Genomic DNA, 13,900 nt, shown 5'->3' on the forward strand with positions numbered 1-13,900 from the left:
TGAATATTTAATAAACTTGAAACTGCAGTATGTTGTTGTATCTATAAACAGATCTTGAGTTGCTGCTAGTATCTCAGAATTCGGCAGTTAGTTCTACTTATGGATTCCTTAGTGGTTACTTTGCTATTTCAGCCCGCTTCCAAACGTGGATAAAATCTAACACATAATTCTACAAAGCTTAGTTTCTTGCCTTCGGATCTTACTCTTGTTTGTCTGAAAACTTGTCTAAATACCACTATAATTTTTTATGGTATAAATCAGCTATGAAATGCCCTCGAAGTCTAATTGATGCGATGACTCAAGCATTCATCATGTGAGAATCGTGTCTCCCATCAGTAGCTATAAAGGCCTCTTTATAACATATTGACTCTCTCCTTCATGGGCAACACAATGGATTTAACTCTTCAGAGGTATCTAAAGTCAAGTCGAGTCAAGTAGGTTTTATTGTCATTTCAACCATACACACAGTATATAGAGAAATGAGATAACGTTCCTCCAGGACCAACTGCATTAATATTTACTTCTCCTACTGAATTGCCAAACCAGGTCTTCATGGTGTCTGAGTCATGCCTCAAGAGCTATCAGGTAGTGCAGCTGTTAACAAAGCAGACTTCTACCTAAAAGGTTGTTTGTTCCAGATGTACCCAGCTGAGCCTACGTGGCTCCTGTAGGTGTCAGATTGAATGAATGTGTAAAATGAAAGGCGTCCCATCTTGACAGGCAGTTAGCGCAAATGTATGGGGGTTATGGGTACCTAGGAAACCCTCGGGAGTGCAGAAACACTAGAGGTGGGGGGTTTTGTGGGAAAATTTTAAAATTGAGCAGTAACATCTTCTGAACTCTTATGTAGAGCTGGAAGTGGCAAGATTGAGCACAGACGGACACTTGATGGACTTGAGATTCCCTCAGTCTGAAGGACACGGAAACTCGATTCGATTGTCTGCGAGCACCTTAAAGCAACATGGAAAAAATGGTAAGTTTTAGTAAATGTCTCGGGCTTTCAGCCGTTCTTGAAAATCGATTTAATTATCACAGGGTCTCGGAAAAACATCTGTAACTGCCGATATCAAACGCAAACGTTTCGGTAGGTCAGTGTATACCGACGATTAAGAATCTATTCGTTTGGTTTTGTTTGTCCTGTCGATATGTGCCTGCCTGAGTGAGTGGGTTTCGCAGCACTGCAAAATGGAAGTTGAATGGATTTGGGGAATGGGCAATTCGGCAATTAAATGCCACCTAGCATCAAGAGTCTCACTGATAAGAGAACGAGCAATTCGTTTGATTAATTTCTCAAGCTAGCAACATTCTGAAGCACTCGGCATGCTGTAGTTGTGTGCGTGCGTGTGTGTATATACGCACTGTTTTGTATATACTATATATATATATATATATGCGTGTGTGTGTGTGAATAATGTTATATATACATATAGACAAAATACTGCCATCTTCTTTTTTTTTGTGACAAATATCCGAGCAGGGTTGTAGATCGGCAGATGTTACATTGCAGCCTGTGTACTAACATTGACGGCGGGCTGTGTGGCCTTATCACATAATGCAATCCAGTTTTTTTTTTTGAATATTTATAATGTCTGCGAAAAATTACATAATTGCATACGGATACCCCGTCGTGAAACATAATTTGCAAATGTGTAATGGTAACACTAGACATAATTTAAACAATTATATGATAATACTCGATTTTATCAGAACAGACTTATGTCTTGCTAACTAATATCTTATTGATTTTTTTTATTATTATTATTATTTTAGTGTAATTAATGTAATTAGTTTCAGAATCATGGTCTCTCTGTAAGAAGAAAGTTTGTTAATCCAGTTAATCTGGCACGATAACTTTTCACAGTGGGCTCATTTTGGGACTGAACACCACAATAACAAATAAAAAAATATATATGCACCATGCACTGGATTAAGGTTGGATTGGTGATTCTTTCCCCCAGACCGTGTTGCTTATTGTTCCTCTATCCTCAGGAGAGATTCGGATGGCCTTCGTTTTATACAAGAACCTTGGAGCTTATCTGTCGACGGAAAATGCTAGCATGAAGCTGGGTGGTGAGGCCATGGCTACCAACTACTCTGTCATCGTCAACTCTCCGGTCATCACTGCAGCCATTAACAAGGAGAGCAACAGAGTGTATCTGACAGAGCCTGTTGTCTTCACCGTGAAGCACCTGCAGGTATTGGTAATGTGGTCTTTGACAAGCTCCTTGTATATGTAAACATTAACTTCCAAGCCTCTTTGTCTAAATATAGCAAATGGATATGTGGACAGAACGGAAATGGTTCAGATCAGTGTTCGTCAACTCTTACTGCTGGCTGAGTCGTCTTCTAATCCAGTGTCGCTCAGCCCGGTTCTTGGGGATTCCCACACAGTCCACATCCTTCCCAGCTCCCTGCCAGACAGTCCACATTTTTGCTCCCTCCCAGGTCCCTGCCAGACGGTCCACATTTTTGCTCCCTCCCAGCTCCCTGCCAGCCAGTCCGCATTTTTGCTCTCTCCCAGCTCTCTGCCAGACGGTCCACATTTTTGCTCCCTCCCAGCTCCCTGCCAGCCAGTCCGCATTTTTGCTCTCTCCCAGCTCTCTGCCAGACGGTCCACATTTTTGCTCCCTCCCAGCTCCCTGCCAGCCAGTCCGCATTTTTGCTCCCTGCCAGACAGCCCACATTTTTGCTTCCTCCCAGCTCTCTGCCAGACGGTCCACATTTTTGCTCCCTCCCAGCTCCCTGCCAGACAGTCCGCATTTTTGCTCTCTGCCAGACAGCCCACATTTTTGCTTCCTCCCAGCTCTCTGCCAGACGGTCCACATTTTTGCTCCCTCCCAGCACCCTGCCTGACAGTCCGCATTTTTGCTCTCTCCCAGCTCTCTGCCAAACTGTCCACATTTCTGCTTCCTGCCCAGCTCCCTACGGAAGCAAAAACATGGACTGTCTGGGAATCCCAGAGGATTGGATAGAGAAATACTGGTTTAGAAGACTACTCAGCCAGTAGTAAGAGTTCGTCACAAATAATTGTGTCATGCAGTTATTTAACATCCAAACCCAGGGCATTTGCGTATGATTACTAGGTAGAAAATTATGAAAGAAGTTATTGTAGGTATGCCCAACATAATAGTGTTAAATAATATTCTTTTTAAAGTGACTACTTATGTATTTCTTAATGAAAGGAAACATTTCAAAATAAGATGCACAAACACATAGAGGACATGTAAAATACATAGATAATGGATTTGATGTATTTTCAATAGCCCTTATAACAGTTTTTTTTTAAAAGCGTAAAAACTGAATAATATATAAATAGTCAAGCTAGGTTGTGATGATCAGTTAAACTGAGAAATAGTATCAGTCCAAATATAACTGCAACACCCAGGAAAGCCAGCAATCCCTGCTTTGTTTTCTAATTCTTATTAAAGAGGTGAGTCATGATGAGGTTATGCTCCTCCAACTGTAGTATAATTTCAGTAATGTGGAAAAAAGCGGGTAGACCGAGTACATCTGAATCACTGGGCCGAAAGATCAAGAACAAAGTCGCGGAAAACATGGCAAGATTGCCGCAGTTGAGAAAAACAGGGGTTGCTGAGAATCGCCATGGTCACGAAATGAAACGGGAGCCACTGAGCGCAAGGTCAGGAATATTAATATCACCTTGGGGCCGCCTTCGCTTCCTCCAGAGTTTGTGTGGCTTATACATTGGTGGTCCTTTTCGCTACCTTTGACAGACCGCCGTCTTCGGGAGACCGCAGAAGCCCTGTAGGTTATTATCATGTACTATGTCATGTGGCATATGATTGCTGTGTGGGAAGGACGTTTGCGTAGACGTGCCTGCAACGTCAACGGCCTGTATTTCTCTGTTTATCAGTTGCTGGTAGAACTGGAGGTGGCGGGGCTGTAAATTTAACAAATCTTATGCCTATTAATCTTGCTATTTGACTGCCTGTTAATCCTAAGAAATAAAAATAGCTAGGGCCTATTCCACAGGTAAAAAATGGCCGTCATTACTGCAGCGATATCCCTTTCAAAGAAGGATGCCATTGTGTTTCAAGGGGGTAACTAGCACCAGTGGAGGATATAATGAAAGGTCATAATTACCTTTAAGTAAATACCTATGGACCCTTTCGTAGCACAGAAGACCTTTGGAAGTACATGTGCTGAGGGTGAACATGGTATATTGTTGTATTGATGTAGCCTAGCTGGTTCCTACAGTATTATGATTTAAATGCTGCTTCTACCATGGGTCCACATAATTTCCTGAGGGATCAATAAAGTACTAAGAATCTGAATATGAATCTGAATCTGAATCCCACAGAGTATTTGGTGGATTTTTTTTTTTTTAACGTTACTTTTTTTTTTGTTAATTATTCATGAATTGCTTTGGTCACAGTATTCTGAGGAGAACTTCAACCCGAACTGTTCCTTCTGGAGTTACTCGAAGCGGACCATGATAGGATACTGGTCGACGCAAGGCTGCCGGTTACTGGGCACCAACAGGACGCATACTACCTGCTCCTGTACCCACCTTACCAACTTCGCCGTCCTGATGGCCCACGTTGAGGTTAAGGTAACCTTCCACTTCTCTGTTAACCGTTGACATTTGTCACACTTTTTTTTCCACATTCATTGACGTCCTTCCCTAGACTGGCATGGTATGCAAACCTCGGTCACTTTCATTGGCCGAGACATTTTGAATGGCACCTTCTTTAGTGTTTTTTTTTTTAAATTATTATCATTATTATTATTTTATTGTGAGGAGATGTAGGAAAAATGAATAGCAGCAGCTTTGCGATAGAGCGGCAGTGAGAAATTCCCGCAGACCGCGACGCGTCACAAAGAAGAGGATTTACTTTGAATTCTTGGCGTCCCGGCCCCCCGGCCCTTAGATGGATGGCTGTGGGTGAAATGGGAGCCTCTTTCCCTGGCTCTTAACAAAACGTGCTTCATTCTGCAAAACTAAACAGCTCTGAATTCTTAGCTCCGCAAAAACGGCAAATAACAATTAGGAAAAACCAAGCATTACACGTGACTGGACGGGTCAGAACAGCAGGACTTCGGCCTGTATGAGTATTTCTTTTGAGAGTGTTGAAAATAAAGAATTGATTCGGAATTTTTCTTTTAAATTGCGTTTAGTAATCATGTTCTGCTTGGTCTTTTTAAGACCAAAACAAATTTAAAATTAAGAATTTTAAATTCCGCAATAGAAATGTCATGCGATGTTATTAATGTGACTGGCCTGGTTGTTTTTGGTGCTGGTTCATACAGGTCTTGCATTTCTTCCTTGCAGTAGGATATGTTCATATTTCTGTTATCGGTGAGAACAGCTGGTAAAACAATGTGTGAATTCCCAGAAATCGCCCCCCCCCCCTGTGGAAAATGCTGTTATCACCGAGAGCTCCCCCCAGGAGTGCTAGAGCCCTACCGCAGACATGTCATGGTCTCCGTCATCGTGACATCACGGCTCCCGTCCCGTCCCGATTGGCTCACGTCCCACATGAACCTTGCCCCCGGGTTTGTCGAGGCGGCCGGTTCGGGTCGACAGGGTCGCCGCGCCTGAGCCAGAGCGACTGTTTGTCAGCGGACGCCGGGCCAGGGCCCCGGCTGGCCCTCGGATGAGCAGCGCCTTACGGAGAGGGTGGGGGGTGGGGGGTGGCGAGCTTTACGGGAGGTCCCCGTGGAGACACCACATTTCTGCAGCCGACGGCAGCTGCTGTTCCACTCAGGAAAATTGATCATAAAACTCCTCCAAACCACCGTCCTGATCATTTTTCTTGGGGGAGCCAACAGAAATAGTTCCATTCTCTCTCTTAAGTCCCGCAGGCAGACTTATGCCTGTCTAAAAGTGCGTTATATTTATCGTCAGAGGCATTTATTGTGCGGACGCCTTGCGGTAGAAATTAAAAATGGATGGGTGCATGGATAGATGATACGAAACTCTGACGCATCTATATGTTCAGCAATATACACACATGTGAAATTGCATAACTAAACAAGTTCCAGGACGAAATACACTTGCTTTATGGAACGTGCTGGCATTCCACGCTGTTTGATTAAGTGATCCTCAGTATTGTCATAAACGTTAAATAAATATGAAAAAAATAAATATATTAAAGGAGAACATTAAAATAAATTATTTACATAGCGCAATGATGGATTGCAGAGAACAGATGGGGCAATTTAGTGATTTATGAATAGGAATTAAATATTTTTCTCTGTGGGAAAATGAAGTTTTGGTTTTTATCATTTTCCATGATGCATGTATGGATTTGGGGGAAGGTCAAATGTGGCAAGAATTAATATTGTGCAGTTACATAAACATACACACACACACACACAGTCGTGTAATCATGTCTTTTTGGGGACCGCTCATTCATTTCTATGGGATAAACGCTAACGCTAACTATGACAACCTTAACCCCCCCTTGCACTAACCATAACCATAAGTAACCAAACTAAATGCAAGAATTTTTGCATTTTTCGTTTTTTCATTGCAGTCACGGATTTTTATAAAATAGAGTTTTCCCTTATGGGGACCAGGAAACACACGCAAACACACACATACACACACACACATATATATGTATAAGCAGAGCAATTAACGCTTTAATTAGTTGTAGCAGTCAGAAATGGTAAATTTTGCAAATGAGATGGGAGCAGTTTAATCTCATTTTTGGACAATGCGCTGGAGTGATTGCACTGTCCTCTGTCCATGGGCACTTTTTGTCTCGTAGGAATTAATTAGACTTCTACTCAATTCCCAGCTCATTTTATTCATTTCTGAAATGAACTCCTCGCTTTCATCTCTGCCAAAGATGACGCGCCGCAGCTTGAGGAATCTGACGTCGGTGAAACAAAACAAAATAGTGGCTTGGTGATTAAAGGTCATGCGCTGTGTTGCTGCTGCTGTTTATCTGATGTTTGTATTGTTCGGAAAGTCGAAAGTCCCTGCTGTATATAGCATGATTATCTTATAACGCTTTTACGAATCTTTCAGTATATTTAATGTGAGATGGACATACTGGCAGTTTGGCAATTAAGCTGTAACCAATGCAAGATTCATCTTTATTATTTTTAAATAGCTTATAAATGAATTCTTGAAATAATTTCCTCTGCAGCTCTGCTAACGTAGCCTAATGAAATTCGCTACCTTATGAATAACTTTAACTTCCGTAGCTTGGAAAAGATCTGCAAAGTTAAGCTTTTTGATTGATTGATTGATTAATATATTAAGTAATATGTTAATGTATTTCATTGAGGTTGAAATTTTGAAACAAATTTATTTAGTTTTAGAACTTGTGTAATTTCAAATTGTCATTGTGGGATAACAGGATAGAACAGTGGTCATATGGACCATCTTCGTTCTGGACCTGTTGCGTTGTGTGGATCGTGGTTAAGTTCACTCTCACTTAATTGGTTCGTTTTGGCTAGATTTTGTCAGTTCTTGTGTTCAAAGTTCAAAGCTGCAAAGCTCTGCTATAGGTACCTAATTAAAGCTAACATGAGTCTAGCTGGTCCTTGTTGGTAGGTGTACACACAGGTCCTAGTATGTCACATGGCAATCAAAAGAGAGTGAGAATCAGAGTGTTACATACAGTACCAGTGAATATTTTGGACATGCCAAGCCACCTACAAAGGAGAGTGATAGTGTCACATGACATGCCCTGGTCACCTGACCTAAACACAGCAGAAATGGTTTTAGAGGAGTTTGACCAGAGTGTGAAGGAAAAGCGGCCAATGAGAGCTCAGCATATGTGGGACCTCCTGCAGAACAGCTGGAAAAGCATCTCAGGAGGCCACCTCATGGAACTGGTGTAGAGGAGACAGTAGGGTCTGCCAGTCCCTGGGGTGATTGGGGATAAGGGCCTCGCTCAAGGGCCCAATGGTGACATCACTCTGCTGACCATGGGATATGAACCGACAACCTTCTGAGTCCCAACCCACAGAGCTGCCCCACCTTTCCATGAGTGGGTGTGTCCAAAGTTTTGACTGGCTCTGTATATACTGTATGTTCAGAGCAGTCCTAGCTGGTGAAGGGTTTCTATCGTATGATCATGAAATGCTATAATCTAGGGCTGGGGGACATGGGCGATAACAGCACAGTAGTAATAAGAGAAGTCGGGTGTGATGATGATGGCTTGGATGAGGGTCTAGTGCGAAAGTCGAAGAGAAAATGTCTGGACTATAATCTGTAAGGCCTCGGCGAGCAGGGCGAGATAATGAGACAGTAACAGCAAGTTATCTGTTAGGAACTATTAACTATTAAAGAGGTTAAGAGCTGCATAGAGGTGAAACTATTTGCGCTTCAAATGCGAAGGCAGCTTTCTAAGGTCCTACCTTTAATCAGCACATGGTTCGTCTTTGGCTCTATTCTGTTGACATAATCACATTTGAAACATGTGCAGTTAATCTTACCGGTATTACCATAAACTGTAGGTTTGTATGAATCCGAGTATATGGCTCAGATATGGATTCCAACCAATCTATCTGGCCTAAACACAATGTAATGACGGCAGAGCTTTTTAGGGAAAAGAAAGAAGTATGTATATGACCTCACTTTGATTTAATTTTCCGGTTCATGCACACACAGCCACAGCTGCACCTTACTTAATCTGTACTGCTTCCTGGTAAATTGATTCAAGTCATGAGTGAACTAAATTGCTAAGGAAAAGCATGCAATTTATAAATTATTTTTTTAAATTTTAATAGAATATAATTAAATATTATTTAAATGCTGATATTAAATAATTTTTTTTTTACTCTGAACACTGATTAAATGGGGCAAATGGAACATAAACCATTGTAACAGTAATTACAGAAAATCAATATGGTATTCTCAGTGTCTGGCTAAAATACCTCTGCACTAAATAGGCCTGGAACTAAAATATGTGTTTCAAGGGACAGGCGATTGATTGTGATACCTGGGAAACTCTACTGCTGTCTCAATACCCATTTCAAACCAATCAATGCTCAGTCATATTCACTCAAACTTAAATAAAATGTGCAACTTCAAGGAAGTCTATAAGAAATGCTCAGCACTAGCAGTGGTTTTTATACATTGATTTGTTTGACGGTTGGCTTTTGTGTCATCTGTCCTTGTGGTTGGCTTTGCAGAACTCACCCATCCATCTATTTTCCAAACCGCTTATCCTACTGGGTCGCGGGGGATTCCCGAGCCCGGAAGCAATGGGCACGAGGCAGGGAATGACCCAGGATGGGGGGCCAGCCCATCACAGGGCCCTCTCCTCTACAAGGCACCAGATTTTGGTTTTGTTGGGAAAGTATGTTAAAAGTGAACTGGATGATGTTCTGAATGCCTTCAAAGTTCCTCTTGCCGGATGACTAGCTAAGACAGGCTTCCTTACGCAGGCAGGAGATCGAGAGAGTTGGTCTATCAGATGTGTTTTGAGGTGCCGCAAACCCAGCCAGCCAGTGTGCTCGCGTCTACGGAGTCCATTGGTCTGCTCTGATTTACCATTTGCGATTTGCAGGGACATCAGTGTTTAGACGTAATCAGATCCAGATCTTAAATGGGACCGATTTTAAATTCGGCCTGGGAAATAAAAAAAAAAAAAAGTTTGCTTTTCATCACACTTAAAATGAAGAAAAAGAGAATCCTGCTCTTCGTTTCAGTGACAGGCGAAATCCATTGCTAAACGAAGACACAAGCACAACTGCTGAAGCCAAGACTGATTGCTCAATTCTACCCAGAGAAGATGGTTGTGTTTTTTTTCCAGACCGGAGGCCTGTCTTCTGGGGGAGGCTGGGGTGGTATCGAACATTCAGTAAGCAGCCACGCTCGCCCCAGACCAGAGCGCTTAAATCGATGCCCCTCTCAGCATGATATAGAAGGATAACCTCTCCAATACATCAATGTCCCGTGGAGTCATTAAGATTTCCAATGCAAGTCTTCGGAAGCGTTTTTTTCAGCTACCGCTAATGTCAGTCAACAGCGGGCCTTGTGTCTTGTGAACTGGATATAGGCTTTCACTGGATAATAACTGTACAGCATCACACTGGATAACAGCCCACTTAACTTCACTGTCTTTTCAGGTGGCCCAGTAAACATTTGGTCAAGAAGATTGTTTGGGTAGCGATCATGTAGCATGTTTTGCCAATGTTTCCCTGTCAAACCTAGCTGATGCAGTGAATTAAACTGATTCTTTTAATGCAAGCAAAAAAAATGCCAAAAGACTTTTACTTTGTTTGGTTACTTATGGTTAAGGTTTGGGCTGGGTGGGGGTCAAGGTTGTCATTGCTGGGATTAGAGTTTTTTCCATGGAAATGAAAGGACGGTCTCCACAAAGATGTGAATTCAAATGTGTGTATGTGTGTGTGTTCGTGTGCATGCAGGTCCGCAGTGTATATCAGCGATTGCCGAAGGCTCGAAAGGTGAATTTTTAAGCCAATTCTGTTACTATCTTTATGAGTCATAACAAGGGTACATTCATTAAACCCGAAATCTCTTCAGTCCATGGTTGTTATTCCTCTGGGCAAGAATTTATGTGGCTGCAAAAAGGTCATGGTTGGTTGTGCCGTGTCTGTCCCCACCGCCGAGAGCCCAGAGAGGACCTAGAGGTCGATCCATCACTGGGATGAAAATGCAAAACTGGTCAGTGGCCCAGCTGCGAAATAAATCAGGACAACAAGAATGGGCAATGTACTACAGTGCTCCAACAAGTAGACCACGCCGATCTGAAATTTAGAAGCCTTCATACTGGAGAAAGGGAGGTGATTTCATAAGGATGGTTACACTATTCACTAGAGTATTTTGCACGTAGCCAGGCCTCATCAGCCTGAAAAATTTGAGGGATATGAAAAGTTAACTAACCGCAGAGGTGTGTAGGGACTGCTGGGAATGGACCTCGAAGCAATTTGTTCTGTCCTCTCGGTTTTCATGTTTTTTTTGCTGCCTGGCAACATTATTGCGTTGAAAAGTGAGGACCACCGCATCTCGCATCGCATTCAAGCTCATTTCCTCAAGATGCTTGGGATCGGAATACAGTCATAAATCCCCCTGGGTCAGACATTCGTCCACCGGGGTCTGCATTTCCGTGAGGATTATTAGCATGTGATCAGTGTTTTTTTAAAAATAATAATAATTATTATTTAATTCCGGGATATCTCCTATGTCGAGCAAAGGCCAAGGCACCAGGCCAGGTGACCATGTGACACGCATTTAGTACTGTTGCTTTCTGTAGCGTAATGTATGTGTCTGGGTGTAAATGTGATTTTTGTAGGCTTTTGTGCATTGCTTTTGGGGTGACACTTGTGCAGGAAGGAACAATGGGGACAATGACCTATTCTTCTTCTTATTATTATTATTTGTGGTATTAGTAGAAGTATTAGTGTTTGCTTGTTTGTTTCTTTCTTTGCTGTGCCCTTTGACCCTGATCTGGATAGCGGTTTGAAGATGGACGGATGTAATATTCACTATTACAGATTTTCTCATCTTCAGAAACACCTGTGGTTACCGTTGTTCCGGTCATGTGACACACTGGAAGGAAGTGTCTGTCCCAGACTCTTCTGCCTCAGTGGTTTTGAATCCCACTCGCGATCCCATTTACCAGCCGGATCATCGGTCCAAAATTGAATAAGGGGGGAGGAAACGGAATCATATCTGGCGTAATAATCGGAGCCTGGAGCGACCTGGAACATTTTATGGAAGTAATTATCCTACATTAATAAATAATCAGTTCCGATTCTAATGTTTGTAATGCAGGTTGGAAAACTGGCATTTTGCGACTTTCCTGAAATATGTAAACTTTAATTGTTAATCCAGGAAAGAAAAATAAATAAACAAGCAAACAAAAAAAAATTATAAACAAGTAAAAAAAAAATCATGGCTTTTGGTGTTTGCTGCGTTGTCCGTCTTTGTCATGTGAGTGTGGAGCCGCATGCCAGCCGCAGAGGTTCCCTGCAGTCTGCCGTTTGCAGTTCCGTTCACACTTTTACTTATTTTCACTTGTCTCTTTTATTGGAGCCGGGAGTAGTAGCGTTCGCTAATGTGGCTAGTAAATCTATTGTAGCTGCACACACAAGAATGCTGTCTCAGACCCAGAAAGAACAATGACCCTTTAATTGTTACTGTTGGGAACTTTACAGTGCCCCCCCCCCCCCCCCCCATCATGCAACACGAAATTAACAATAGGAATAAAATGACTGCTTACGAATCACTTCTGTGTCTTTGATGTAGCAAAGGATTCCAATGACCCTACAGAGACAAACACTTATCAACAAGCTTTACACCCCCGAATGATATGAATGGAAACTCAAGCGTCTGTCTGATGTCTGTATTTACAGAATGTGGACCCTGTTCACGACCTTCTGCTGGACGTCATCACCTGGGTGGGAATCCTGCTGTCCCTCGTCTGCCTGCTCATCTGCATCTTCACCTTCTGCTTCTTCCGGGGTCTTCAAAGCGACCGCAACACCATCCATAAGAACCTTTGCATTAGCCTCTTCGTCGCCGAGTCGCTGTTCCTCGTTGGGATCAACAGAGCTGATCAGCCAGTAAGATTAACTCGCTCGACAACACCGATATTAAATATTTCATCACCTATAACAATATATAATGGCTGGTTGACATTTTCTAACAGTGCCAGTCCTGTCTCAGTAACGTCTAACACACAAATGACAATGCATTTCGATTCCGTTATTTACAAAATGGCTGACTCAAATAAAAACACAGGTAGCTATTTAACGGGTGAACCCCATAAGTTCACTGTATGCTGAAATAGAGGCCAAATGTTTTTAAACAAGCAATGATGAAATAGAAGCATTAATATGTTAATCAAATAAATACAAACATGGGTCAATTAAAACCGCGTCTACGACTAAAGGAGTCGGGGTGTTTTGTGACCCCAGGCTTTTTGCATGTTTTTGGGAAGTCAGTATTTTGCATTTACATTACTTGAGAACGAAAAAGCATTTCCTCTTGCGTATTTATTTACATTAGCAGTCAGCGTATTATGTTCGGAATATTGGTGTCATTTCGTGCAGCACAGTGTAACAATCACAAGTACAGGGGTAGCTAGCCAAATCATGTCGTTAATAACCAGACCTAGGGCGAGTCTAGGGTTATTATCAACGGACTGAGATCCATTGCGTGGGCCAATTTAGTAAACATGGCCGGACTGCCTGCGCTTCCCCGTGCAATTCACGTTTGTTCTCCCCTTCAGTGTCTGGCCATCTGGGCTCACTGGAGCTGCAGGGTGAGTGCTTTTTAAAAGCCCCCCTCTATGCCCCCCCCCTTAGTGGAGATGTGAGTCCGAGCAGCTGGAAGTTTAAAGCTGCTACTGGAGCTCCCTAAATTCCGGGAATGATCTTGCATCACGGATCACTATGGACCATTTATCGCTTTGCCTCGGGATATCGTCACCTCGGCAGAACAGCGAAGTCGTTGTGAGCTCGGAGGCATCCTCCATGGTAACATTTCCTACACCTGCCTTGTGGGCGTGAAAACGATAGCTATGTACAATGCCTGACTGCTGTTAATTACAGTCGCGCTGCATGAATTTGACCCTCTCATTAATGGAATGTGTTTCACTGTATCTACATGCACGGTGAATAATAAGTATTTTATTTGAATATCACATTACTTACACTAGTGCCAGATATAGGGAGTATAGAATTTCAAGACGTGAAACAGAAAGTGCTCCCCTCACTTCTCTAAGACGAGCCAAGCGGCAGCAGAAACGTATCACGTGACCATAGTTTGCAGAGTTGATTTAAATACAATATGGGTTTCTGTGTCTGGGTCGCATGCACTGCTGTGCATTGCTGACTTTATATGTCGTCCTGTGAAATCGTATTTCCAGCCTGCATGTTGGCATAAATTTAACGCTGAATATTATCAGATTTTCATCCAACTCAGATTAAATATCTGATAACAGAG

General features: G+C 42.5%; 1 protein-coding gene across 16 annotated transcripts in view; it reads left to right on the forward strand.

Moving 5' to 3' along the window:
- LOC125720529 (adhesion G protein-coupled receptor L3-like) overlaps positions 1-13,900 on the forward strand; it is a 165,128-nt gene that overhangs the window by 122,330 nt on the left and 28,898 nt on the right. For all 16 annotated transcript variants that reach the window (XM_048996038.1, XM_048996043.1, XM_048996045.1 and 13 more), the window contains 4 exons: positions 851-973; positions 1,990-2,195; positions 4,397-4,573; positions 12,307-12,516. In XM_048996038.1, the coding sequence (XP_048851995.1) occupies positions 851-973; positions 1,990-2,195; positions 4,397-4,573; positions 12,307-12,516 (716 nt within the window). The remainder of the gene's footprint in view (positions 1-850; positions 974-1,989; positions 2,196-4,396; positions 4,574-12,306; positions 12,517-13,900) is intronic.

Source organism: Brienomyrus brachyistius, chromosome 25 (genome assembly GCF_023856365.1).
Source record: "Brienomyrus brachyistius isolate T26 chromosome 25, BBRACH_0.4, whole genome shotgun sequence".
NCBI lineage: Eukaryota > Metazoa > Chordata > Actinopteri > Osteoglossiformes > Mormyridae > Brienomyrus > Brienomyrus brachyistius.